At 24.4% G+C, this 25925-nt stretch overlaps 2 protein-coding genes across 2 annotated transcripts; one reads left to right on the top strand and one right to left on the bottom strand.

The window, feature by feature from the left end:
• Positions 1-1731: 1731 nt before the first annotated feature.
• LOC145846170 (uncharacterized) lies at positions 1732-6252 on the bottom strand. Its single transcript, XM_082953086.1, has 11 exons — positions 6173-6252; positions 5806-6003; positions 5567-5571; positions 5183-5442; positions 4429-4569; positions 3953-4132; positions 3519-3687; positions 3091-3223; positions 2686-2831; positions 2216-2472; positions 1732-1806 (listed from the first exon to the last, which is right to left on the bottom strand). The coding sequence occupies exons 1-11, from the start codon at positions 6250-6252 to the stop codon at positions 1732-1734; spliced, it is 1644 nt and encodes a 547-aa protein (XP_082809212.1).
• A 13294-nt stretch (positions 6253-19546) lies between these two features.
• Positions 19547-22537, top strand: LOC145846165 (4-galactosyl-N-acetylglucosaminide 3-alpha-L-fucosyltransferase 9-like). The gene is made up of 6 exons (XM_082953083.1): positions 19547-19711; positions 20124-20183; positions 20304-20402; positions 21195-21271; positions 21335-21433; positions 21787-22537. Exons 1-6 carry the CDS (start codon positions 19547-19549, stop codon positions 22535-22537), a joined length of 1251 nt encoding a protein of 416 aa, XP_082809209.1.
• The last annotated feature ends 3388 nt before the right edge of the window (positions 22538-25925 follow it).

Consider the following 25925-nt stretch of genomic DNA (forward strand, 5'->3'; position numbering starts at 1 on the left):
TTGTTAAGAGCTTGAACCTAATAAACTATAATGTCTGTTTTACTTAAGGTTTCATTTGAATTTAAATCAAGCTGCATTATATATCTCATAACTGTATATAAATCTTATATCAATTATCTGCTATAAATACATGCATTTTATTTAATAACTTATCTTTCACTTTTAATCATTTACACATTTATATTGATTCAAGTTAAAAAACCACCATAAAATATTAAAATAATATTAAGAAGTAATTAAAATTTTCTTGTATTGAAAGTTCTAAGTATTGGCTAAATATACACTCATATAGGTATTAATAACAATAAATAGTTTAAATAAATTCCAATAAAACAACTTTATAGTATTTATAATAATAAATAAACACATAACTTCAGTCAAGTTTAATAAAAAATCGAACGCAACTAATATTGTAAAACACACCTGTTAAAAAATCTTCTAAAACTATACTATACATTCGAAAAATTTTTACTTACATTAAATAAAATAAACTTCTTAAATACATCAGAAAAACACAATCGGTAGAAAATTACTTAAGAAAAAAAAAATAGTTTGAAAAATAATAAACCAAGTAAATAAGTTAGATTTACTGTGAGTTTACTAAAAAGGAGAAAAACATTTTGTAGAGACTGTTTGTAAACATTTTATAAAAGTAAGAGAAAATGCAATTTATCTTGAATTATTTACAAAATAAAAATCCCTTCAGTAATGAAACTTCAAATCTTTATTTCCTGTAAAAATACGATTGTATTTATATTATGCACTTTTTATTTTAGTATAGGAAATAGTAAATATAAAATTGTACAAGTAAAAAAACTTTGGTTTAAAAAACAATTAAAAATAAACTATAATTGTTAATTACAACTATTTTACTTATTTGAATTTAACAAAAAAATACCTTTTTATAATCATTATTAGCTAAATTAATTTCTTTATTCATTATATATATTTTTTAAATTATTTATTATAAATTTACTTTTTAGCTACTAATAATAACATTTTTTTTTTATACCAATGGATTGTAATCAAAATACTTGTAGTTTTTGAATAAACTGATTTCCTTTTTTTAATTTGCAACAGCAATTATTTGTAAATAATTTACTTTTAATTATTCGTAATAGCAATTTATTTATTTCTGTTATTAAATAATTTACTTTTTTTAATTATTTGTAGAGCAATTGGTTGTATTTACTAAAAGTAGTTTAGTTTTTAGTTATGTGTTAAATAAACATTTTATTTACTTTTTTATTATTTGTAATAGCAATGTTCTTATTTTATTTATTTACCATTAAATAATTTTCTTATTTTTAATTATTTGTAATAGCAATTGTTTGTATTTAAACTACTTGTAATTTTAATATATATATTAATTTACTTTTTAGTTATTTGTAATAGTAATTAATTGTTTGTTTTATAAATTAATTTACTTTTTTATTATTTGTAAAGCAATTGGTTGTATTTATTTATATTTATTAATATACTTTTTAATTATTTGTGATAGCAATTTTTTATTTCTATTATTAATTAAATTACTTTTTTTTTAATTATTTGTAACAGCAATGTTTTTATTTCTATTATTAATTAAATTACTTTTCAATTATTTGTTATAGCAATTGGTTGTATTTTGCTTATTTATTACTAATTAAATTTACTTTTTTTTAATTATTTGTTATAGAAATTGGTTGTATTTTGCTTATTATTACTAATTAAATTTACTTTTTTTTAATTTTTTTAATTATTTGTAATAGCAATTGGTTGTATTTCCTCTCCGGCTTGATTCGTCATATAAACATTTCCATCTTCACCCTAAAAAATAAAACAAATACATCATCGATAAGAAATAAACATTTTATTAAATCAAAATACAAAGTCATACGTTAAATGTTTTGTTAAACAAAAATTTATCAATATTTAAGTAAAAGTCAAAACATCAACATTCATTAGTTTGAAATAAATCAGAAATTACAAAAATTTTAAAAGCAAATAAAAGTATGGTTAAGAAATATAACACTTAATTTCTTGTTAAATATTAAAAACAAACTAGATAACAATATAATACTCACTAGGAAACGAGAAAAAAAAATGTAACAAGATTTACATCATTGTTTAGTTTTAATATAAAGTTAAAATAATCACAATAATTCAAATGAGTAAATCAAAACCACCAGTTAAGATTAAAAACTAATGTTACTTAAATTCAAGTATAATTACGAACCTGTACAAAAGTAGATCCGGGTTGTCCGATGATGTACCCCTCGTCGGTCTGTATGAGCGTGTAACCCTCGGGCAGCTCGAAGTACTGACCGTCGCCGATTGAAACCAGTTGCTTGCCGCCGGCGCCACCTTGCGGCTGGTCTTTCGCGTCGTCCTGCTTCATCTTCATCTCGGAGTTCTGTTCCTGCTGGGCGGTTGCTTGTTCCTGGTGGTGGTCCTGTGAGTTCTGCATTTGCTTCGATACCATGGATGAGTTTCCTGAGATTTATACTAATGTTGAAAAGTAAACAACAAGTTAAAAAAACAAGGATAAGTAATTAGAACTATATACATAAAAAATTCTTCAAGGTAAATTGATTAAATGAAGTTAAAAAGTTTAAAATTTACAACATATTTGTGTTTTAAAAGGTTTATTAAAGTTCAATGAACAGGAACACAACAGATATCTTTACTTCAACAATTAAAACTAACCAGTAGCATTGATATTGTTGTAGTTGTTGTGCAAATCATTGTTGTTCTGTTCATCTTCAACCAAACTGTTCGATGATTTTCTTTCAATTTTGTTTTGAGCGTCCAAGTTTGCCCTCATCTTATTTCTGAACGGGTTGTTTCTATTTCTATATAAAAAGAAATACTTTAGCATCACAAAAAAAGTAAATGTTTACAGACATTTGATAATTTTGAGGTTTTTCTTATTTCTATCAAAATATTTCAAAAATATAATGAGTTATACAATAATATTAAAAAAAACTTTCAGAAAAAAAGAAATATATTAATATATTATTGGTATTGTTAATAATATTTATGATACCTGCTAGAATAAGCCCATTTTTTGTGGGTGTTGTAAATAAATAGTGTAAATAATTTTTATGTTACCTGCTTGAGTAAGCCCATTTTTTGTGGGTGTTGTACATGCTTTGCGGGTAGCTGGCAGTATTGTACATGTCATGTCTCGGTTTGAAGTCCATGGCGATCGAGTTTGCCTGCTTCGACGCTACCGCTTGTTTTGCTGTTTAATTTAAAGTAAGATTAGTAAAAATGAAGATACATTAAAAAATGTAGTGTTAAGTGATTTTTTGAGAGTTTGAGGCAGGGATATTTACTTAAAATGTATCAAACAACATTAGAGATAAGAATTATATCAGCAAAAATTAAAAGTTCACCAAAAGTTCTAAACGCAGAGTGTTTAATATGTAAACTTATATATTTTTAATTAGTCTATACATTTCAATTATAATTTAAATGCACATAAATATATTTAAATTTTAGTTAATTTTTATTACAAATAAATAAACAAAACAAACATTTTTCAGACAGATCTGGGAACTTGACCCTGTTGAGCGGTTTAGATGTTTTCTTGGTCGAGGGGATTTTGAAGGAGTTGGCGACCATCATGGGCCAGGTGGCGTGTGATTGGACGAAACCGACGTGGGAATCCACCGAGCAACCGTGGACACCCAATGATTCAGCGGCCTGATAAAAAAATTAATCAATTCTTTAAAAATGTATTTACTGCCATACTTTTAGGTGTTCAACATCCTGATAATATTTTGATAGAAATTAATTTTTAGATAAAAAAGTATATGATTTTTTTCTAGAGCCATAAAAAAATCAGCTGTTTCAATTTTATAAAAAACATTAATAGTGGTTCAATTACACCTAATATTGCTTTCTTATTTTAGCAAAAATTAAAACTATCATTAAACACTCTTTTTTGTAGAAGGTTTTTTCCACTCACCTTCTTATTGTAGACGGGCATCAACGTGACTTTCTCCTTCCTCTTGTCTCCCGCTACTTTAACCGCCCTCCTTTGCAGCGTGTTGTACCTCGTCGACTCCTTGTTCACCGAACCGTGAAGAGATTCGAGCTGCTTGTAAAGTTGCACGAACGACACTTTCTCCTTGTCAATCTGTCCGCTCTGTTTAAAAATTTCATTCAAGTTTTGTTACTTGGTTTTCTATTCTTAACAGCTGTTTGTGGGAGCAATTTAAATTGTGGTATATTCTTTTTAATGAGACCCTTTTTATTGTGTTAGATGTTTTTTTTGATAGAATAACTATTTATTTTAAAGTTAAATGTGTATTAAATTTAGCAATAAGACTAAAAATATATTATCTTTTTATTTAAGGCTGAAATACACAAAAACTAATACTTCGGTTGTATTAGCCAATGAATGTTAAATCTAATAAAACTGTCCTATATTTAACTATTTACCTTATGAAAGAAGAAATCAGCGAGTGTAATGTTGTTGAGAGCTTGTGGTAGAGCGATGCTTGTTATTTCATCGATCGTGCACTGTTTGAGGAGGTTCTTCAATTTCGTTTGATTGTCAACACTCTCATCAGTGTCTTCTTCCTGTTAATATATTTTTTTGTAAGATGATGTAGAAATAACTTTTTATTGTTATTAAAGTATTGTTAAACTGAATCGTTTCAGAAGGAATTAAATTTATTTAATTCTAAACAGTGTCTTCTTACTATAAACATATTATCAAATTATATAATTTATTAAATTTAACTAAATAAATATATGTATTTTGTTAACAAACTAAAACTTGTTTAATTGTAAGCTATATTAAATTTATTATTCTATACATAACTGATTTAAGATTGGTGAATTATTAAAACTTTAATTTTAAAGAGTATATAAAACTTGGTACGGAAATAAACTATCTAACGAAGTTAAACTTGGGTAGAATTCAAAATAAAAAAAAAACATTACTAAATTATTTTTAAACCACAAAAACTTAATTAAAAAACACACAACAAAACTAACGAAATCAACGATCTTTGGTTGAGGTTAAAAAATAGAAGTAACAATAAGATATTTATTTTTTAAAATTAAAGTTTGTTAATCTTATACAGTTTAAACACAATAAAAACAAACTAACGAAATCAACAATATCGGTTCTATGAACTACTTTAGTGAATAAAACCAAACACAATAAAACAAAACTAATGAAATCAACGATCTTGGGTTGAGGTTCTTTCTCCTCCTCCTTCTTATCTTCCTCTTTCTCGTCTCCCTCCTCGTTCAAACCCATCTTCCTGGCGATCACCTCGCCAGGAGACTCTTCCTTCTTCTCCTCTTCCTCCGCATCATCCGATTTGTTGAAGAACTTGTTGATCAGGTCCTCGTCCTCCGAGTCTTCGTCTATTTTTTGCTGCTTCTTCGGTCTTCCGCGCTTGGCCGGGGCCTTTGCGGGAGATTTCACAGGCTCTTCTGTTACTGAGATGATTGAAAATGTTAATAAATACGTAATTGAAATGAAAAAATATATAATTTAAATATGGTTTGAGGTAAATGTAATTTAAAATGCAATTACTTATATTCTATTTTTCTACACACTAACTTGGTCTAAGTTTTTTTTGTTACTGAGATAATAGAAATATTAGAGAAAGTTGTGTTATGACTCATACAGTTAAAATGAATGTAATTGAAAAGAACTAGAAAAGCTTTTCTAATTTTTTTCTTTATATTAAGTCTCATTTGTCCACTACGCTTCAATACACTCTAACCAAAATACGCTTGCTAAAATTTCTCTATTTAAGTTATTATGAAACTGCACATTTACAATTGGTATCAACAAACCTGCGGACTTCCTCGGGATTCGGTTCCTCATCGGAGCTGGAGTCTTGTTGCTTGGGAGGCAGCAACCCGGAACCCTGTTGCCTTAGCAACCCCGATCCTTGCTGGGGTAGGATACCAGATCCTTGTTGTTGGGGATGAACTAGTCCAGACCCTTGCTGCTGTGGTATCATTGTTGGGTTTTGTTGCTGTGGTAACATCCTGGATGATATGCGTATAAGGAAAAAAAAATAAAACGATGTGTTAAGTTATTTTTTTCAGTTTAAAAAAGAAATGGTTAGGTTGATGCTGAAAACATTTCTGTATTTATATAGAAAATATTCAAACAAACTTTTGTTATCAAAGAAGCTGCCCTTACTACTATCTGAACTTCTCAGGCTTGTTCTGCTTGATGACACATCTTGAGACGATTTGTTCGTCTTTCAACGATCCCCTTACCTGTGACGCCATAATATCGTTTATTAGATTATATTATTATTAGATTATATTATTATGTTTGCTTAAAAATGTTCTTATAAGTTCATTGGCGTAACAAACAAAATTAAAATTAAAAATAATACCAGTTTTATAACTAAATACACACTTAACACACTTTATTAACTTTCAACCTATTTGAATACTTACGAACCTCGTTAGCGTAATAAGCAATAGACTCCTTCGTGGATTATTTCAAGTCTTTAGCAATGTTGGTGGCGATATTTTTAATTTTGTTTCCTACTGACATTGTTGTTCTTCTAATGAGCCCGTTAAGTTTTGATGAACTCCACAAAGTGTCATTTCCACTATTCTTCATCGATCTTTATTAAGATTTTATATAGTTGAGAACTTTTATTGTAACCTTAAAAGTTAAAAGTAAACAACGTAAAAATGCTAGAACCTTTGAGTTGTAACTATTTTTGTATAAAGTTTCTGATATGGACTGAAATTATTAAGTTTTATTTCAATTTATAAAATGCTCAAACAAAAAAAATAATTTCATAATTTTTAAGCTAGAAACCTCAAATTTTCATAAACATTTCTTAAATAATTAATAAAAACAAGTTAGATATATAAAAAATATTCAAAAATTTGGTATTCAAAAATAATCGTTTGGTGATTTATATTTTAGGCTTATTTTTTTAGAATAAAGCTGTTGCATCTTTTTTAAAACATCATTATATTGAATTAAAGAAATTAATTGCTTGGCAAATTTGTATACTCAAATGATACGATATTTGTATATAGAACTATAAAACTAGTCTATAGTTAGTAAATATTTCAAAATAATAACATCAACAACAAATAAAACATACAAAATAGTGTGATGACCACTAATCTGATTATTTTTTTATGAAAGCAACTTGGAAAATATTCTTTCTGCTTTGCCATCAGTTTCTTCTGCAACTGATCCGAATTGTTGACATTTTTGTGCAACATAGACTTGTTCACTGGCTGAAGTCAACCACTCATTAAAAATAACAATTCTTTCCAACATAAAGCAAATATCATAAATGTTTCAAAACACTTTTTAAAGTTAGCTTTATCATTTGATTAAAACAAAAGCTGTTGACCAAAAGTCACAACATAAAAAAAATTTTGACTTTAAACAAAATTGTATCAAAAAAATATCACTTAAGCAATTAAAACATACATACAGTCAAAATTTAATCAAAATCATTAGTCAAAAGTTAATCAAAACTTAAAACCACAACTGTTTATTTTACTAACACTATATTGCTTTTAACATTATAAATAACATAATATAGATGTAATATAATAGAGATAACAATTTAGAAAAGTACAGCTCAAATGTTTGATTCATGTAAGTTCAAGTGAAGTTACAGTATAACAATGCCATGACCAGATATAAATTAGCTATTACTTATCAAACAAACTTATTTTTTATAACAAAAATTTTGCTTGTTTAAAAATAAATACACAGCAATACACTTTTTAAATTAAAGTAAAAAAAAAAAAGGCTCATTTAACATTTCAAAAAGCATCAAGATATGATTATGAGAATAAAAACACCAATTTTTTTGGTGAATGTTAAACAACTTTAAGTTTTTTTTATTGTTACAAACAACTTTTTAGTTTAAACTATTTAACAATTTTAATTGTTAGCTAATGATTTAAACTAAGCTATTGAAACTTTAGCTAAACATAATTTTAAACATCTAAGATAACTTAAAATAAAACAAAATTTGCTATGCTTAACTGTAAAATAATAATAAACAAAGACTTAACTAACCGTTTTTGAAATTTATCCAATTCATTGCCTATAGTTATAATTGAACTATTTATAAAACAGAAGCAAACATACTGATTGTTCAAAAATTTTTTCCAACTAAATTGATGTTTTCAGAAGATATCATAAAATAAATTATTTTATAGTGACGTAACAATACATAGCTGCTGGACATTTTTTTATGCTTTTAAGAGAAAATATATTTGCTTGGTTTTCTAAGCTGGAAAAATAAATTAGTATACTTGCTAATAAATTAAAGTGCTAAACTAATGTTTTAATATACAAACATTGAACATAAATACAACTTTCAAAAGTTATCTTAAAAGTTACTATTATTTCAAGCTGATCAAATTGCTTTGCAATTATGTTATTTTGGTTGTTGGTAAAAATATATTCAAGTAGCTTGTTCAGCTATGTTTATTAACTTTCCTCAGATTCAAAATCTTTACTGTATAAGACGTTTTGATAAATGTATAAATAGATATACCTTACAAAAAATAGTTGGATAGCAGCTGACTTGATATCGGTCGTTGGGTTCAAATCCCGATGTAACAACCATTCGACTATATTGCCTTACGCTCACTACCACATTTTTTAGTTTATAAACTCAAACTTTCATTCATTACACAAATATTTTTTAACTTTATTTAGGTGTAAGCAAATATGCACGAGTACCAAAGCTTAGTTTATTTAATAGTATTTATATGCTTGAAACCCTGTTTGCAAAATTTCTAACACTCAGAAGCTTCATATATAGCTTTATTATAAGTTTACTTTGTTTTAAACAAGTCTATGCACTTAGTTTGGTAGATTTTAAATACTTTTTACTTAAAACATAATTAGTTATACTTAGTTTCATATTTTATTTTGTTCATAGTTTGCATAGTTTATGCATAACAACAATTGTTTTTTTTTTTAATTGTAAAAAGTTTTACACTTTTTCAAAATAAGTTTGTAATACATCTTGAATTACTTTCAAAAGAATTTACTTTTTAATTTAAGTATACTGTTCAGAAAAAACAATAAATTAATCGTAATAAGATAAGGTTTAGTAGTTGAAAAGTGTTCACTTATTTATTTATTGTACAAAAACACTTTTTTTTACTAATTTTTTGTGAGTTGCTTTTTATATTGTATAAAAATACATTTTCATACGCATTATTATTAATAGTTTATAGCTGGATGGTAACTTAAAGTAGATTTTAGTGCTTATTAGCAAATAAATTGTAAAAATACTTGAAAAATTTAAGTAATTTTTATAAAATTTAGATAAACGGTTAAACAAAGCTTTTAAACTATTTATCTAAAAAAGATAGTAGACTAAACGAAAGAAAACTATTAGTTAGTCAAAACAATTAATAAATAAAGCTATAACACTTTTAACATCAAATTTTCATTACAAATTTGTTTATAAGACAATTACAACGTGGTTTGCACAATATATATACATAAAGACTGTTTTACTGTTCAAAGAAATCGAAAAAAGTTGTACTTTTAAATAAATAAGTTTTCAATACGTCTTGATTTGTTTTGAAAACACTTCTTTGAAATTTTTAAAAGTAGTTTAGAAATGAAAACATCTAGATCATAGTGATATCAGGTTTACTAAATGAAATTTGTAAAACTATTTACCTATAATGCACAAATACAGTTTTATTAAATTGTTTTTTAACAGCTCTTGAGAGTTTGTAACTATTATCAATAGCATTATGTAGATAGAACTAAAAATAATTTTACCAGATTTTTATAAACAAGACTAAGAGTATGTTTACTAAAAAATATTCAATGTATCAAGAATCGTGAAACAGTTTGATTTAAAAAACTATCTGTAACAACAAAATATAAGTATTTAAACTTATAAAGCCTTCAGAGTCTTTGAATTTTCTAAATGTTATATTTCGTTTCAAGTTTTAAACAATTCTTTAAGCTTTAAGTAAATACTTTTACTAAGTTTTAGTTTTAAATTGGTTTGAAACTAATTTGTTACTTTCAAAGCTATATGATTTCTAATAATGTTTAAATTAGTTTAATGCATTTTAACGAAAGTATTATACATTTAATGCCGTGCACATTCCTCATAACTTTTTGATGTTTTTATTGTGTAAATAAAATATTATTTAAATTTTAAACATAATTGTCATAGTTTGTGTTTTTGTTCTTTCATTATAGTATGAATTTTCTGGCTTCCTATAACTAAATTATTGTATGCCTATTGTTGACAAAATAAATGAAGAAAATGTAAAAAGTTTAGTAGTACAGATAGATGTAAAGAAGCTTGATTTTAATACCGCTGCTTTGAAAAAAAAGTAATATAGCCACAAATCGAGACTAAAATGACAAACCTGGTTTAGAGAATGATAGTTTGAGTCTTATATATTTTACTAACTATGTTTAAATTCATGTAACGCAATACATCAAACGAAAGTCGTTTCAAAAGCAACTTTAGTTTTTATTTCATTATTTTATACTGCAGATCATAAAAGATCAGTCTTTTGCTATATTATAGTTATTAATTTAATGATAATACATTTTAGAAATTTTACTAAAGTTTAATATAAACAAATATTTTCATTTAAGTTCTTTTTTCTTAATAAGTTATACTTAGTTTCAATAAGATCTAGTACTTGATTGTAAAAGTTCTTAATATTAGGTGATTCCCCTTTTATTGTTTGTAAGCTAAATTTAGTAAAATTCAGAAACATTTTAGCTTATATACTAAATAACATAAAATTTGTTAATTAACTAATTAGTTTTCAGTGCACACAATAAATCTAACTATTTTAACTACATATCTATTTTTGAAATTATAATTTTTTCTATTTTAACTCTTTTATAATCTTGAACTGTACAAAAGTCATGGTAAAGTGCAATTTATCAAATTAACTTTTTAAATGTGACATATAATAAGTTTAATTTATCTGTAAAATATTTTAAAAAAAATTGTAGTGTAGAAAATAATTTAACTTCAATTTCACTATTTACATAATATTTATTAAATATATTTACATATTTTTTATATAAGGCCATGGTTGAGGGTTTAACAGCTTAATATAACTTGGTCTTATTTTTAATTATCTAAGAAGTTTGTTCAATTAGTTTTTTCTTCTGATGCATTTAAGAATTCAAATAAATATGAATGTACAAAGTTATGGGGTTTAGTATGTGTTTTGTAGGAGGCCACAAGTAAAAAGACTAATTTCTTAAGTATCTGCACCACCCTACAGCCTTTCAAGAAAAATTTTTTCAAACTTTATTATTCTTATATTTTTAATAAACAAAGAAATCTTACTATGAATTTATTTTATCCTAAACAAAACTGTATAAAATTATATTTTAGTTTTACAAAACTGACTATACACCACAAGTTATTTAAACTCTATTTGTTCTACAATCTCTTACAGCTCTTAAAATAAGCTAAATATAATGATAACTTATGTAGAAAATTCATTATTATATTCAATTAAGTTGACAAGTTTTATTTAAGAACATACAGTTTTTGACAAATTAAAAAAAAAAAGTTTAATACCATCTATTTGGGTACTAATATAAGACTGGAATTTGTATATGTTATTTTAAAATATAAGTGGACATATATTTAATTTAAGATGACTTAAGTTTTCTATGTATTGAAAGAGTGATTTAAAACATTTTTTTATTGATTTTCCTTTTTGTCGGACTCTAATTTTTTTTGTATTACAAACAGATATGTTATATAACTAGATTTACATACACTTGTAGATTAATAAAACAACAAAATTTTATCACAAAAAGAAAATATTTTATTAATTTTTAAAGATTTCTTTATATCTAAAGTATACGTTTGTTTCTATGCAAACTTGAATGTATTTAAATTATAATGTTATAAGTTTTATAAGTAGTTTAGCAAATTAAAAAAAAAATAAAACCTTAGAACCTTTAAAATAATAATTTTTAAACCAAGGTACAACTGTGTTGAAATACATAATTCAAGTGAAACCTAAAATATTATAACTTTTTATTTTATCAAATAATTTAGCTAATTATTATCTTATAATATCTAGCTAGTCCTTTACAGTTAAAAGTTTGTAATTGTTATGTCAAAAAACTTAAATTCATTTATATGTTTATTTATTTTATACAACTTATTAAATCAGTAGTTTCGAAGTACTACTATATAATATTAAATGTTATTGAATAATGAATAAAAATTCAATTGAGACTGAAGATCTATATTCTATTAGAATCAAATTATGTTTTAGTACAAACTAATTTTATTTATAATTGCAATAATAATGTTATAGGATATAGTTGTAAAACATAGCTTAATAAAAGTTATAATACCTTGGTTTTTTAAATTTATATTCTAAATAAAACAAAATAATTGTAAGCATGCTTAAGTACAACTTGAATAAGAATAAAGCAAATATTAGTTTAAAAAAGTTAATTGTGATGTATGAATGCAACTATCAACTAAATATCTTTTTTAGTGATTTAGAACATATATGTACTACTAAAGTAGAACATTCAAAAGTACCTTTTTTTTTGTACTATTTATTTAATGTAAGGTAAGAATTAGTCTTTAATCTTTGTACAATGTAATTATAAAATTACTAATTACTGTCAAAGAAAAGAACTTTTATTCATAAATATTTAATCTTTATAGAATTTTTCTACTTAAGAACTTTTTGTTTATATTTTCATTACTTTTTATTAAAAAGAAGTTTCTTAGATAATTTAATTTACAAGTAATCTCACTAAACTTCCTTGCAATTTTTTACAATTATAGCTATTCATTTAAAAACCTTATATTATTATTTAATTCTAAATGTTCTTATAATTATTTTATATGTTTCAGGTATAATCACCTACATTTTTAAAAACAAGCACAATTTGTAAAATTTTCTTTTCGGTAAAATTGCGTGAAATTATATCTACTCAATTTAGATATTCTAAATAACATACATTATTCTAACAATTTTAAGCAATAGCTAGTTTGTTTTCCAACTTATTGTTTTGGATATTTGAAAAATTATTTTCTGACATTAAAAATCTCATTCTATAACAAAAAATATACAAATTAAAGTAACATAAAATCTAAATATATAAATTATACTTTTGAAAATTAGTACGATTACTGAAGTATTTATTCTTTTAATGAAATGAAGTTCTATATTGCAATCGAGATAAGGGTGAAGTTTTAGTTTTACTCATCTAACACATTCCTTAAATAAGTAAAATTATTAAACTTACTTAATCATAAGCAACTTAAAGGTATATTGAAAATTAAATAAAAGAGTGTTATTACCAAAGCAGCCGTTTTTGTTAGTAAAATAACAATACAATATCGTTTTATAATTCAAATCCTAAAGTTAAACATTTAAATATAGTTTAAACATAAGTTGTATTTTAATTTTAAATAATAAAAGACTATACTACGATATATGAAAAAAATAATTTCATCCTTTAAAGTAACGTTAAATACAAACTTTAATAACGTATAGTTTAAATTTTCTAAATACAATTAGAATAGGATCATTATTTACATTTTTTCGTATATATATTTTTTTGTAAAAGTACATAAAACTGAAAACTTATCAATGTACATTTACACAAGCTTATATTACAAGTATGAATTAATTAAGTACAGACAGTTTTATTGCAAATTAAGAAAATAGATTTAATACAAAAAGTAAAAATAGTTTAATACTTGATAAAATATAAGCCTACAAAATAATAAAGATATTTTTTTGGTAATAGTCTTATAAAATGAAAATTGAATTAAATGTGTTTATTTGAACTTCAAGAAGCATAAGGTCTTATTTTCAGTCTAATGTGTAGTTTTTTGTTCAGAAATAAAATGCAGTTATATCATGAAGAAACTCGTCTTATTAACTACGTAAAATAATTACTGCACAAGTCAATATAAAGTTTTTTTTTTAAGGGAAAACTTTAAGTTAATAAGTATTTAACTCTTTTAATAATGTTACTTTAGATGCTTAATGTAAACTTAAAATAAATTTATAATACAATCTGAAACCATGTATTGTTAATCATATCCTTTGCTGGAAATCTAATAGTTTGTTACTGGTTGCGGTAAAATAAATTATACTTTCAAAAATTGTAATAATTAATAGTTTTAAAGCTGTTTATATACCTTGAAAATTATTCAGTATACCGGCATAAGTTATAAAAGTAGTTAATATTCGGCGGCAATAATCTTATTATTCATATCCAAGTTAAAGTCTAAAAATAAGTTAATTGACATTTATGACTTCTTAATAAAAGTTTGAGTGTTTAATAACTGTTTTTGTTTCTTTTGCTAAGCTTAGCAAGTTTCAAATTAAAAACTAAATACATAGTTGCTGTATTGTACAGAGTTTTAAATAGTAACTCTAGAAATCAGTACTAAAACTGCCGGAAGAAATACAACTAACTTGTTTATCGGTGTTTGTTTTATAATTGCAAAAACAGCACTATTTAAAAAAAAATCTGTACAATCTAAACTTTCCTTTCCATTATAAAGCTTTTTTTATGTACCAAACGTTGGTATTTTATAATAGAGCTCTTTTTTTATTGCCTCAAAGCTTATAAATAAAAAATACGATTGCATTACACGAATTTCAAAAGTTAAATAAATTCTTATAACTATAAATATTATTATTTCACAGCAAATAATAAATCTATATAAATAACTTTTTAAGCAAACATTTTTATAATTGAAACTATCTACAGAACTACCTTGAATTTAAAAACTTCTCAAACTGTCTTTCCACTGTACACGTAAGACGTTTATATTTTCAATATGATAGGATAAAAAAACACTTCCACCCGGACTTGAACTCGGATCGCTCGCCCGGTAGTCACTTTATCTGACCAATAAACTATCGGGACGTTTAAACTTTGTTCTATCGCTAGAATATATAGCTTACTAAAGCTTGTTTCAAGTCTTCTTTATAAAAATATACTTTTAATTGGATCAAACCCAAGTATGTTGAATTATGGAACAAGTTTGCTGCACCATGCTTACAATTAAAGATTATATAGTAAATTGGTTTCTTTTTATGCTAATTTAATCTTTATTTATTGAACAGCATTTATTGTAAGTAATAATTTAAAACTTGAAAAGAATATTTAAATGTATGAAATATAAAAAGATAATGAAGGCTTTAAAAAGAATATTTGTAAACTCCTTGGTTTAATAGTATAGTTGTTGTATATTTTTGTAGAAAAGAGAATACTGCATGCTTGTACAGTTTTGTTGTTACCATGACTTTTGAACTTTAAGCACCGAAGAGCTTAAAACTTAGTTATCCAAAGAAACTACAAAAAAATTAAAAGTATTAACTACTATTTAACGCTCAAAGTTCATACAACTTATTTAGACATATCAAATACTGAAGTTCACAGACAGACAAATTACGTGTTTACACGCAATGTAATTACTAATAGATATCAAATCTAGAAGAGAACCTAATAAGATTTAATGATATGTCTAAGAAAAGCAATCAAAAGTGTAAAAATTCAATAGAGTCTGTTTAAATGACGTTTTATTAAAAACTCAAGATCTCGTTTGAATAGAAAAACAGTTTGGTAATAAAATAAAAAACTCGAAGTTTTATTTTTCTTCTTAATCATAAGTTGAGAAGTACAGTTATAATTTTAAACGTTAAGAGTGTACAATACAATGATAAACTTAATTTAAAGTTCAAATGTAACAAAGCCAAAAATAATAGACTTAAACCGGCTTTGAACTAGGGTCCTCTGAAGTAAAATCTATCGCTGTGCCTGAAGATTTTGTTTAGATCGCTTATTCAAAGTAAATATACTACATTATTTTTCATTTTTTCTTATATGTTTATTGCATCAATTAATTTACTAGTAGAAAGGCATGTTTTAAATCGGACATTTAAAGTATTCGATTAATTTCTACGACAAAAATCAACGAGGGTGTTATAATTTCAACTTTGTTATGTTTTTTCTGTAACAAAGTGGTAATTTTGCAACCTAAAATAACAAAAAATAAAATATTATTTGTGTGTCAACTACCTAAAATTTTTCTTTTACAACTTTAAAGTAAAAATTAAGTTTAGTTCAAGGAGTAATAACAATAACCACCGAATTTTGAACCTCGACATCTGGATTTATAGTCTGAAGTCTTAGCTATGCCAACAGGATTTTTGGATAATACGCTACATCTGTTTATAATACTATTTATATACTTTATAAATTTATTTCAAGCTTTACATATTTTCAATGTTTGCAATTATGAAACTGCAGTTGTTTGAAAGTATAAAAGCTTTAAATATTGTGATGTTTAAGTATTAAAATTTTAGTAACAGACAAATTATACAAAGATCTTATTTATCTGATAAACATGGGATATAAAGAATAAAACTTTTCATAGATTTGAACCATTACTCAGCAACAAGCTACAACTGAATGTAGTTTGCTATATTAGTATTTTTAAGTTTAGAGGTAGTATTTATTTGTTTTAAAAATCTAATTATAATATGCGAATTATTAGAAGCACAAAAAAAATTATTCCGTATTTTATTTTTATCTAGTTTAATACATTTGAATCTTAAACAAACAAAGAATATAAAACAGCTTAAACTAATTAAAGATGTTTATATGAGTAAAACTTACCATAAAAACCAAAAGAATATTAGGAATAAATGATGCTCAATAATATACAGACTAATAAACAAATGATTTATAGGTTAACCTTAAATATAAACTAAACAAAATTAAATTGTTACTAATTAATATATTTTTTTATTTAAAATAAACAAGTTTATACAAAGATTCTGCATGTTTTTGTATTAAAATATACAACAATAAAACTTTAATCTATTTTTTCTTAGTAGTTTTATAATGGTTTTATCGTATAAGCAATTGTTTTATTTACTTTTACTTAATCGCGATAAAACAGTAAATTTCAATCGTTAAGAATATACTTTTAAAGTAAGTAAAGTATCTTGTGTCATTAGCCGTTTATAAACACAGTATTAATAAGAAATAAATAGGGCTATTGAGCTCAAATTGTAGTTAAATAAGCAAACTTTCGATAAATTGCATTAATTGTAAAAAAATATTTTTATCCGCTAGGTGGCGCCACGGAGTCACCTTTTGACCTTTGACCCTGCATGAAAATTGATTTAGAAAATAAAAAATTAAATTTTTTTTCGTGTTTTTCACCACGCGGTGACGCTGTTCTGTATAATTCTGACCCTCAACTCTTTAACAGTTTCTCTATAAGTTGATAACTTGATTTTTTTTATTATTTTCTATTACCAATTTGAGCATAATGCAGTACTAAAAAAGAATATTAAATTTATTAAAAGTAACTTTGCTCGATTTATAATAAATTTAATCGGCATTTTTAGTACTTCATTATGTCAAAATTGGTAATGAAAAATAATAAAAAACTTCAAGTGTAAGTTTGCTTATTAGTTTTGTAGCATTCTTACTTAAAAGTTTTGAGTTTTTAGTTTAATATATTAAGTTAGGTTAATTTTCTGCTGAGGTAAATGAACTGATTGATGGTATTAAGAATAACTATAAGCTGAAGTTATTTTTTTAATGCCCACTAAATTTAGTAATTGTTTCAGAACTGTCTTAATTGATTTTGCATAAACATTTGAAATACTTTCTAATAATTTGGAACATTATTGGTAAAAAAAGAAATCTTAATAAGTATGTTGATTAACGATTTTGAAATGAGAACATTTACTAATACAAATAAATTTAACTTTTGCTAATAATTAGTCATACAAACAGTTTGACCTTTGCGTCTAATATATGGTATATCACAAAAGTAGTAAAATACTTAATAACATATAATTTATACAACACTTACTAATAATGTTAACTTTTCAACTATTATCCTAGCTTTTGAAATGATGGACAATGTAAATAAAATTGAAACGTATACTAATAGTAAATTCAATATAAATAACGTGAAATTGTATCAAATAAAGACAGTTTTTTAATTAATAAGCTAATATCTTTGTAGTGAGTAATTTGTACTAATTTCTAAACTTAAGTGGTTATAAAATTAAAGAAACAAACACTACTAAAACGATTTACTTTTTTTTGGATAACGTTGCTTGGCTGCATTTTGCCCTGATTAAAATTATTATTTCAACGTAAAAAGGTTTTGTTTATATAAAGCAATAAAGCACGAATTATATTCCGTTGTACTTAAATAATTTTTAAAAAACATTAAGATGTCATCTTTTGTAAAAACCTATGATGAATTTTTTCTTTTTATTTAGTACATATTTACTATTAAGAAATAAACCTTAGCTAAACATAAAAGTTTGTTTTAAAAATATATAATAGATGTCGTTTTGTTTTTGGTTTTTTTACTTTAGAATTTCTGTTTTGATATTTAAAAAGTTTAGACATTGGTTAAACTTTTTAAGAGTCAAAGGCCGTATGAATATATTTTTTTGTTGATGTGTATCACCTTTTAGTATGCTAAGCTTCGGGGCATCAATAATGAAATTAACATCTAATACACTTAGAAAGCTTAGCACTGCGTTCTAGTTGAATAAACTTGGCATCGCATCAACAGATATACCGGAACAAAAATGTGGATTAATGTATTAAAACTTCACTCAGTTGTAAGTTTTATATGTTGTTTTAAGGATATTATATATAATAAAATTAGTTTGTATAGACTTTTTGTTTTCATAAAATTTGAATGAAGAGTATTAGTTTTTTAGATCTTTAGGTCAACTTAAGTTGCTTTTGTTGTAATTTTCATAATTTTTTGTTTGTGTTGCATTAATACGAATCATACAAGAACATTTAAATTTTAAAGGCTATTTTAAGTATTTTGTAAGTAAAGGTAAAAAGTTTAAATGTTGATATACCATGTTTCCAAGTATTGATCAGTAAAAAGTTTTTTATGTATTAGAACAAGTTTTTTAATCTTTGTTTTACAGCTTAAAAATTTTTAGTTGTAATGTGAAGAAGATCTTTTTGTTTAACTTTTATGAACAGTTCGTTTAACCAATTTGCACTAAAAGGTGATGTAAATTCAAAAACATTGTATTTGTTTAATCTAAGCTAAGTAGACATTAGAACTATTTATGACTTTAACAAAAATAAAGTTTTAGCATGTAATGTATTAATAAGGTTGGTTTATGTTTTATTAATAGTGTTGGTTTATGATTTTTATAATATAATTATGTTATACTGAAAAAGTTTATTAGTATTACAAGACTAAATCCAAAAGTTAATTTTATTTATTATTATTATCAATTATAGTTCTGACATATTTTAAACCGATGATCAAAGTTAAAGCAATTAATTATAACATTACTTTAACATAAAAATTTCTATAAAAAATGTTTATTTATTTTATTTTTAAGTATTAAACTAGCAAACAAATGCAAAACGCGTTTAAGTAGTTTTTCTTTTTATTAATTTCTATTCTTGAAGTTTTAATCCATCTATAATTTCAACAGTCGAAGCAATTAATTTAAGATGTCCAACGAAAAAGTAGTTGTAGCTTTTATCTTACTTATAATGTACATGACAATATCAATTACTATCAGAAACAACAGTAAAGCAAGTTATAGCGGCAAAATTTCACCGAAATATCCATTGCCGCTACTAATAGCACAAACTACAACAACACAATTGAGAAAGAATGCTGCTAAATTGAAAATAAACGAAAATTCTACTGCTAAGGTAATAAAGTGTAATTTAGATACACATTTTTTGACTTTAAGCAAAACTGAATTGCAGAACTTAAGTTTTAAATTTAACTTTAAACTAAATCATTTATTTTAAAAGTATTTTCTTTCAATATTACTTATAATATTTGTTTATCATTTTAGTACGTTTTGTTTAGTTTAATTATTCTTTAAACACAACAAATTTTTATCATAATTCTTAAAAGGTTGGGGAGTAATTTTATTTTTAATGAAATTTTTTGAAACAATATAACATGATTCCGGTAAACAAATTATTTTTAATCTCATTTCTCGCTCAAATTAAATAGTTAAACCGCACATATGAGTAAAAAGTAGATAATTAAGTTATTTCTTTAAACAAAGCTACATCAAAATTTAGTTTTTTCTAATATAACATAATATTTCAGACTTTAGCATTAGAAACTGCAACAGAAAAACGTCAGAGTTCGAAATTAAAAACTGATAAGGTATGTTTATTCTACATGTAGTACTATGTTATTTAGTTTTTTAGATTAAGTTTAATTTTCAAGTAGAACTAAATTGTTTATGTTTTATTATTTTAACAATTCAGTAAAATATACTTTCAGACAATTTTGTTTTGGAACCGACCTTGGATTAAAACGATAGAAACATGGAAGTTGAGCGAAAATTGTGGAAATTGCATGGTAACAGATAATAAGTCTATGGTGAGCTATTTATAATGATTATGATTAGTACATAAGATGTTTTATTAAAAAAAAATAAATCTAAATGTCTCAATTATTAAATTTAATACAATTTTTCACTGTTGTTATTTACAAGAAACAAGAGTTTTACATATGTCACCTTTAACTGAGACATTTCTATAAAATTATTTAACTTTTTGTGAAAATGCGTATCATAAATATTTATGGTTAGCTTTATAAACAGTACTTTTTTGTTTTTTCCTTATTACAAAAACCCGTCTTTAAATCTTTTAATAAATAACTACACTTTTAAATAACAAATTTTTCTTTAATATAAACAAGATGCTTAGTTAAAAACTATCATTTCACAAAATAATTCACACTAAGCATTTACGCTTGAAGAAATTTAACTATTTAAAAAATTTAAGTTCAAAACAATAGCTGTTTATTCAACTAGTCTAATTATCCCAATTACCATATTTTTTTAATGTTATTTTATATTGTTTAAGTAAATTAAATAATAAAATGTTAAGCCTTTTAAACAATTCATGCCTCGTCAGTTAGTGATACTTATAATTGTCAGTAAATAGTTGCGGTGTTTAAATAAACAAAGTCTTTTCATATTTAACAAAATGATAAGCTTTAACATTTATTTGGGCTCAAGTATAAAAAACTTTTACACTAATTATTAATATATTAATTCAAAATTTTTATAAATTTTAAACTTTAGAATGATTATAGAAACATGCTATCGATACCCTTAACCTGCTAAAAGTTTAAAAAATATTTTTATTTTGTTTATATTTTTTGAAGCTAGAAGTGGATAAGTATGATGCAATTATTTTCCATCAATTTTACTTCAAAGAAAATATGGAGCTCCCTTCTAAGCGGTGGGTCTTATTTTTATCTCATTTTGTCAATTAAAATAATATTATATACCTGTCTACTTACAGGAATGCAAGACAGTTGTATGTAATGCACTTAATGGAAAGTCCACAGAGAAAAACCATGAAGTTGAAAGAAAATTTTTATAATCTAACTAATACCTACAGGTTCATTTGTTTTATATTATAAAGTAAGTTTTTAGTGTTAGTCACTTAATTTTAGTCCAAATATTTCTATTTTTATACTGCATAAAAGTATACTATTAAATACGCTTCAAAAGTAATTTTTTAATCATGATGTAAATACTAAGCACTGTTTATTTGGTTTTTGTTACACAACATTATTTAGGAAAATTATCATATCTAACTTCTTTGAATTTTTTAATAGTTTATAAAACTACTAATTAAAACATTAGAAAAAATTCAACTTTATTTATTCTAATTCTGTTTTGGAAAGCTTAAAGTGTGTAAACTATTGAAAAAGCGTTATTTAAACTATTTAAAACTTTATTGCTTTTCAGGAGAGACTCAGATGTGCACCAGCCGTATTTCACTGTGACGCAAGTTCTATCAGAGATCAAGAAAAAGTTTAACGATCATGAAGATTATGGAATATCAGAAACACTGAAGAAGAAAACAAAACTGGTTTCGTGGATCACTTCAAACTGCGGAAACACTAGAGGCGCCAAAGCTCGCATAAACCTCGTGAACAAAATGGTCGAATCCGGAATAAAAATTGACCTGAGGGGGGCCTGCTTTCCATCGAACCCGCCACCACCTCGGAGGGGCAGCAGAGAGATGCAAGAGTTCCTGACGGCTTCGAAGTTCTACTTGGCTTTCGAAAACAGCTACCACTGTAAGGACTACGTCACGGAAAAAGTTTACAGGAACGCATTCCTGAGCGGATCCGTCCCCATCGTGTGGGGATCGAAGAAGGCGGATTACGAAGCCGTTCTGCCGAGGCACAGTTTCATTTTCCTCGAAGATTACGCGTCGAATTTGACAAAATTGAATGTTTACCTGGACTATCTCGACCGGAACGACACGGCTTACGGGGAATACCTGAACTGGAGACTTGCAGATCAAAAACACTTGTACGGGAGCAACCTTTCTACGGGACTTTGTTCGCTTTGTGAGCGATTAAATGATGTAGTTTATATAGAAAAGAACGATCTAAAAGAAGCAAGAAGTTCGGACTGGATTCACAAATGGTATTATGAATCAGAGGACTCCGAATGCTGGAATAAAACAGAACATTTGAACGACTTGTAACCTAATTAAACGATATATTAGAAATATTTATTTAAGTTAAGTATAACTATTTTCTGTAACTCAAAGTGTTTAAGCAGTTTGTATTTTATGGCTAATAAAAATAAAGTTATTTAAAACCTGTCTTAATTTGAACTTAGAAAGCTACTTAATTGGTAAAAATCTATTGAAGTTTAGTAGCATTTTATAACTTATATGCGTTTTGTTGTACACTTTTATAGTTATTGTATCAAAAATTTTTGAATACTGTTGTAGTAGGTATATTTTTATCTTTTAGCCTAATGTTTTAGAATAGTTCCTTTAACACCTTTAAATTTTTTTTGTTTAAATAAAAAATTATGCAAACACTTGAACAATAGTTTGTTTAGGTTTAAGTTAAATACTTATGAAAACTGTATTTTATTTTTTAAAACTAAATTTATTTAAAAAAACGAAAAAAATTCCGTTAAGGTGTTTAAAATATTTATTACAAACACATTTATGTTTTCGTTAAATTATTACAGTTATGTAGCATTATATAATTATGTTTAAGTTAATACCTAACTGTTTTTGTATTGTTAATTATTTTCAATGATGTGAAATTTATCTAAAATGTATAATTTGTATAACTTTGAAAAATTTTGTTTAAAATTTCAAAATACAAATTTGAAAAGAAAAGTTATAATTTTGTTTAATGTTTGATGTAGCATTATATAAAAAAAAACTCAAAATATAAAAAAAAATTGAATGATAATATGTATGAGCTAAATAGGTTACTTAAAACATTAATGTTAAAACATATTAATATTTGTAACACTAGAATAAAAACACTAGTTTACTTATATCGTTTTTTGTAAATTGACTATGGATATGGATACGTATTACATTATTTGGTTTAAATATTTTACAGTTTTGTTTGTAAATTGACTATGGATATGGATGTACTATGAATACGTATTACATTATTTGATGTAAATATTTTTATAGTTTTGTTTGTAGTTTAAAACACAATTTTACAAAATAATTAGAACTGTACACACAAATTCAATAAGTAAAATCACAAATCATTCAGAGTTGAATATACTGTGCTGAAGTCAGTTAAAAAATATCTCATTTAAAAACAAAAATAACTTGCGCAACTTTAAAATGCAATTAAATATAATTAAAAATCCTGAACTGTTCAAGTTTTAACATTTTTATTGAAACAAAACTTTTGATATGACATGACTAGTAAATGTTAATTTTTTGTATAGTTAAGTTTCGTTTTTTACTAAGTAATGCTACTATTAGATTACTATTAAATATAGTAAATAAAACCATTGGGGTAACGCATGTAAGTTTTATAACATTTTAATTGTATATATATTTTCTTTTTTGCCATATGTGAAACAAATATGAATTAAAAATATCATATATTATTTAATAGTTTTTCTAAAAATTCCAGCTTCTCTAAAATTTGAGCTAAGTTATTTCTAAAAAATTTAATATATTTTATATACTGCATTAAGTTTAAAGTATTTATAGCTTTGTGCATTATAGCACAACTAATAAATAAATTCTACTGGTAAACTTACTTTTTAGTTTTTACTATTTTAACTTAAAACTTTAATTTAGTTTAACTGCAGTAAAGTGAACTTTGAATAAGGTAAAGTTTTCGATTGTATTTAGAATAACTTCGATGGTAAAACATTGAAACTATTTTTTATACTGGTCACCTAATTTAGAAAGTATTTCAGAACTGTTTTGTTTTAATTAATTTTAACAATTGTGAACATTATTGGATAAAATTTCTTATTTTATAAATGTTCTGATTAATATGCTTAAAAAAGGTACTACTAGAATATTTTATAACTTTTTGTATAAAACAATTAATAATATAAATAAACTGACCCATACGACTTAAAAGAAAACATTTACTCATATAAATTTATTTATTTTTCATAAAACAATTAGTCACAAAAAAAAGACCTATGCAATTAAAATATATGATAAACCATATAATTAGTAATAGTTTCACTTAAATAACATTAATTTATTAACACTTGTTTTAAATAGTGTATTATATAAGTAAAATTAAAACTTTTCATATAGTAAAACCATTGTTAAGTCTATTAAATAAACTGTTTTTTTATTTATAAGAATTAAAATTTTTGGATTACTTTTTGTTATTTAAGTCATTAAATAAATTCAAGTAAAAATCTATAACATAAGTTCAACTATGTCACAGTTAATATTTAGAATATACTTATTTATAACTATAGGAACAAATTAAACAACATAGTACTTTTATTATTTTTATGATGAAAATTGTTTAACAAAAACATAGTGTTAGAGATTAAAAACAAATATATTTTTTTCTAATGAGATTTTTTGGTATATTTCATATGTTTAAAAAGGATTAGAAAAATTTTAAACTCATACTAAACCATGCAAAAAAATATTTCTCAATACTATAGCCTAACTTTTAAGTTATTTTTCTACAATATAAAAATGAAATACAAACATATTTTCAAATTTTCATGACAAGTATTAATAATCACAGTTTACAAAACAAGAAATATTTAGACACTAAAAGGAAACTAAATTAATTGAAAATATTAGTTTTAGAATAACAAAATTGAACTTGAAGAAAAGAAATGTAATTTAATAGATTGTTTAAAACTAAAATGTACTATTAACAGAATCTATATCACTTAATGTATAAAATTGAAAAACATAATACTCATAATTGTTGTCATATTGATAGAAACAAAGTGCACTAATAACAAAAGCAACACAACAGAAGTATACAACAAAAATAATTAAAGAAATAGAAATCAGACTACAAAATACTATCAGGAATGCTTAGATGATAATTTCAATAAATTTTTTAAAATTCTTGAATATTAATGGTACAAAAAAGCAGAAAAGAAAAATATGCTAATTAAAAATATCTTAGAACTATGAATTATAATAATAATAATATAGTGTACACCACTGATTTATATATTTCATCTTACAAAATACTGCTTTGATTCAAACTTATTTGAGCTTTTAAATCATTTTCTTATCAAATAAAAATATTTGGCATACTAAATGGCTTTTTTATAACAATTAATCTTACATGCAAGCTTGAAATTTTAAATGTAAATTTGTTATGCAAAGCTTAAATGTAAATAAACAATTACAATAGCTAATAATAAAATATCCAAAGAACAATAGGTATATTAAACTAAACTAATTAACTTTTTTTAGTTTTAAAACAACTTTTAATTGAACATTATTTTTTAGTATTCTACCATTGTTAAGCACTAAAAAAAATTATTTTCCCTTTCTAAAATTCTTCAATCAAATTTATTAAAAAAGTTGAATGTTTCTTTATACACAGTTTTCAAAAGTTTTTTAACTTATTTGATTTATTTTAATGACCATT

This window comes from Thalia democratica, unplaced genomic scaffold, assembly GCF_965202585.1.
Source record: "Thalia democratica unplaced genomic scaffold, ktThaDemo2.hap1.1 HAP1_SCAFFOLD_300, whole genome shotgun sequence".
Lineage (NCBI taxonomy): Eukaryota > Metazoa > Chordata > Thaliacea > Salpida > Salpidae > Thalia > Thalia democratica.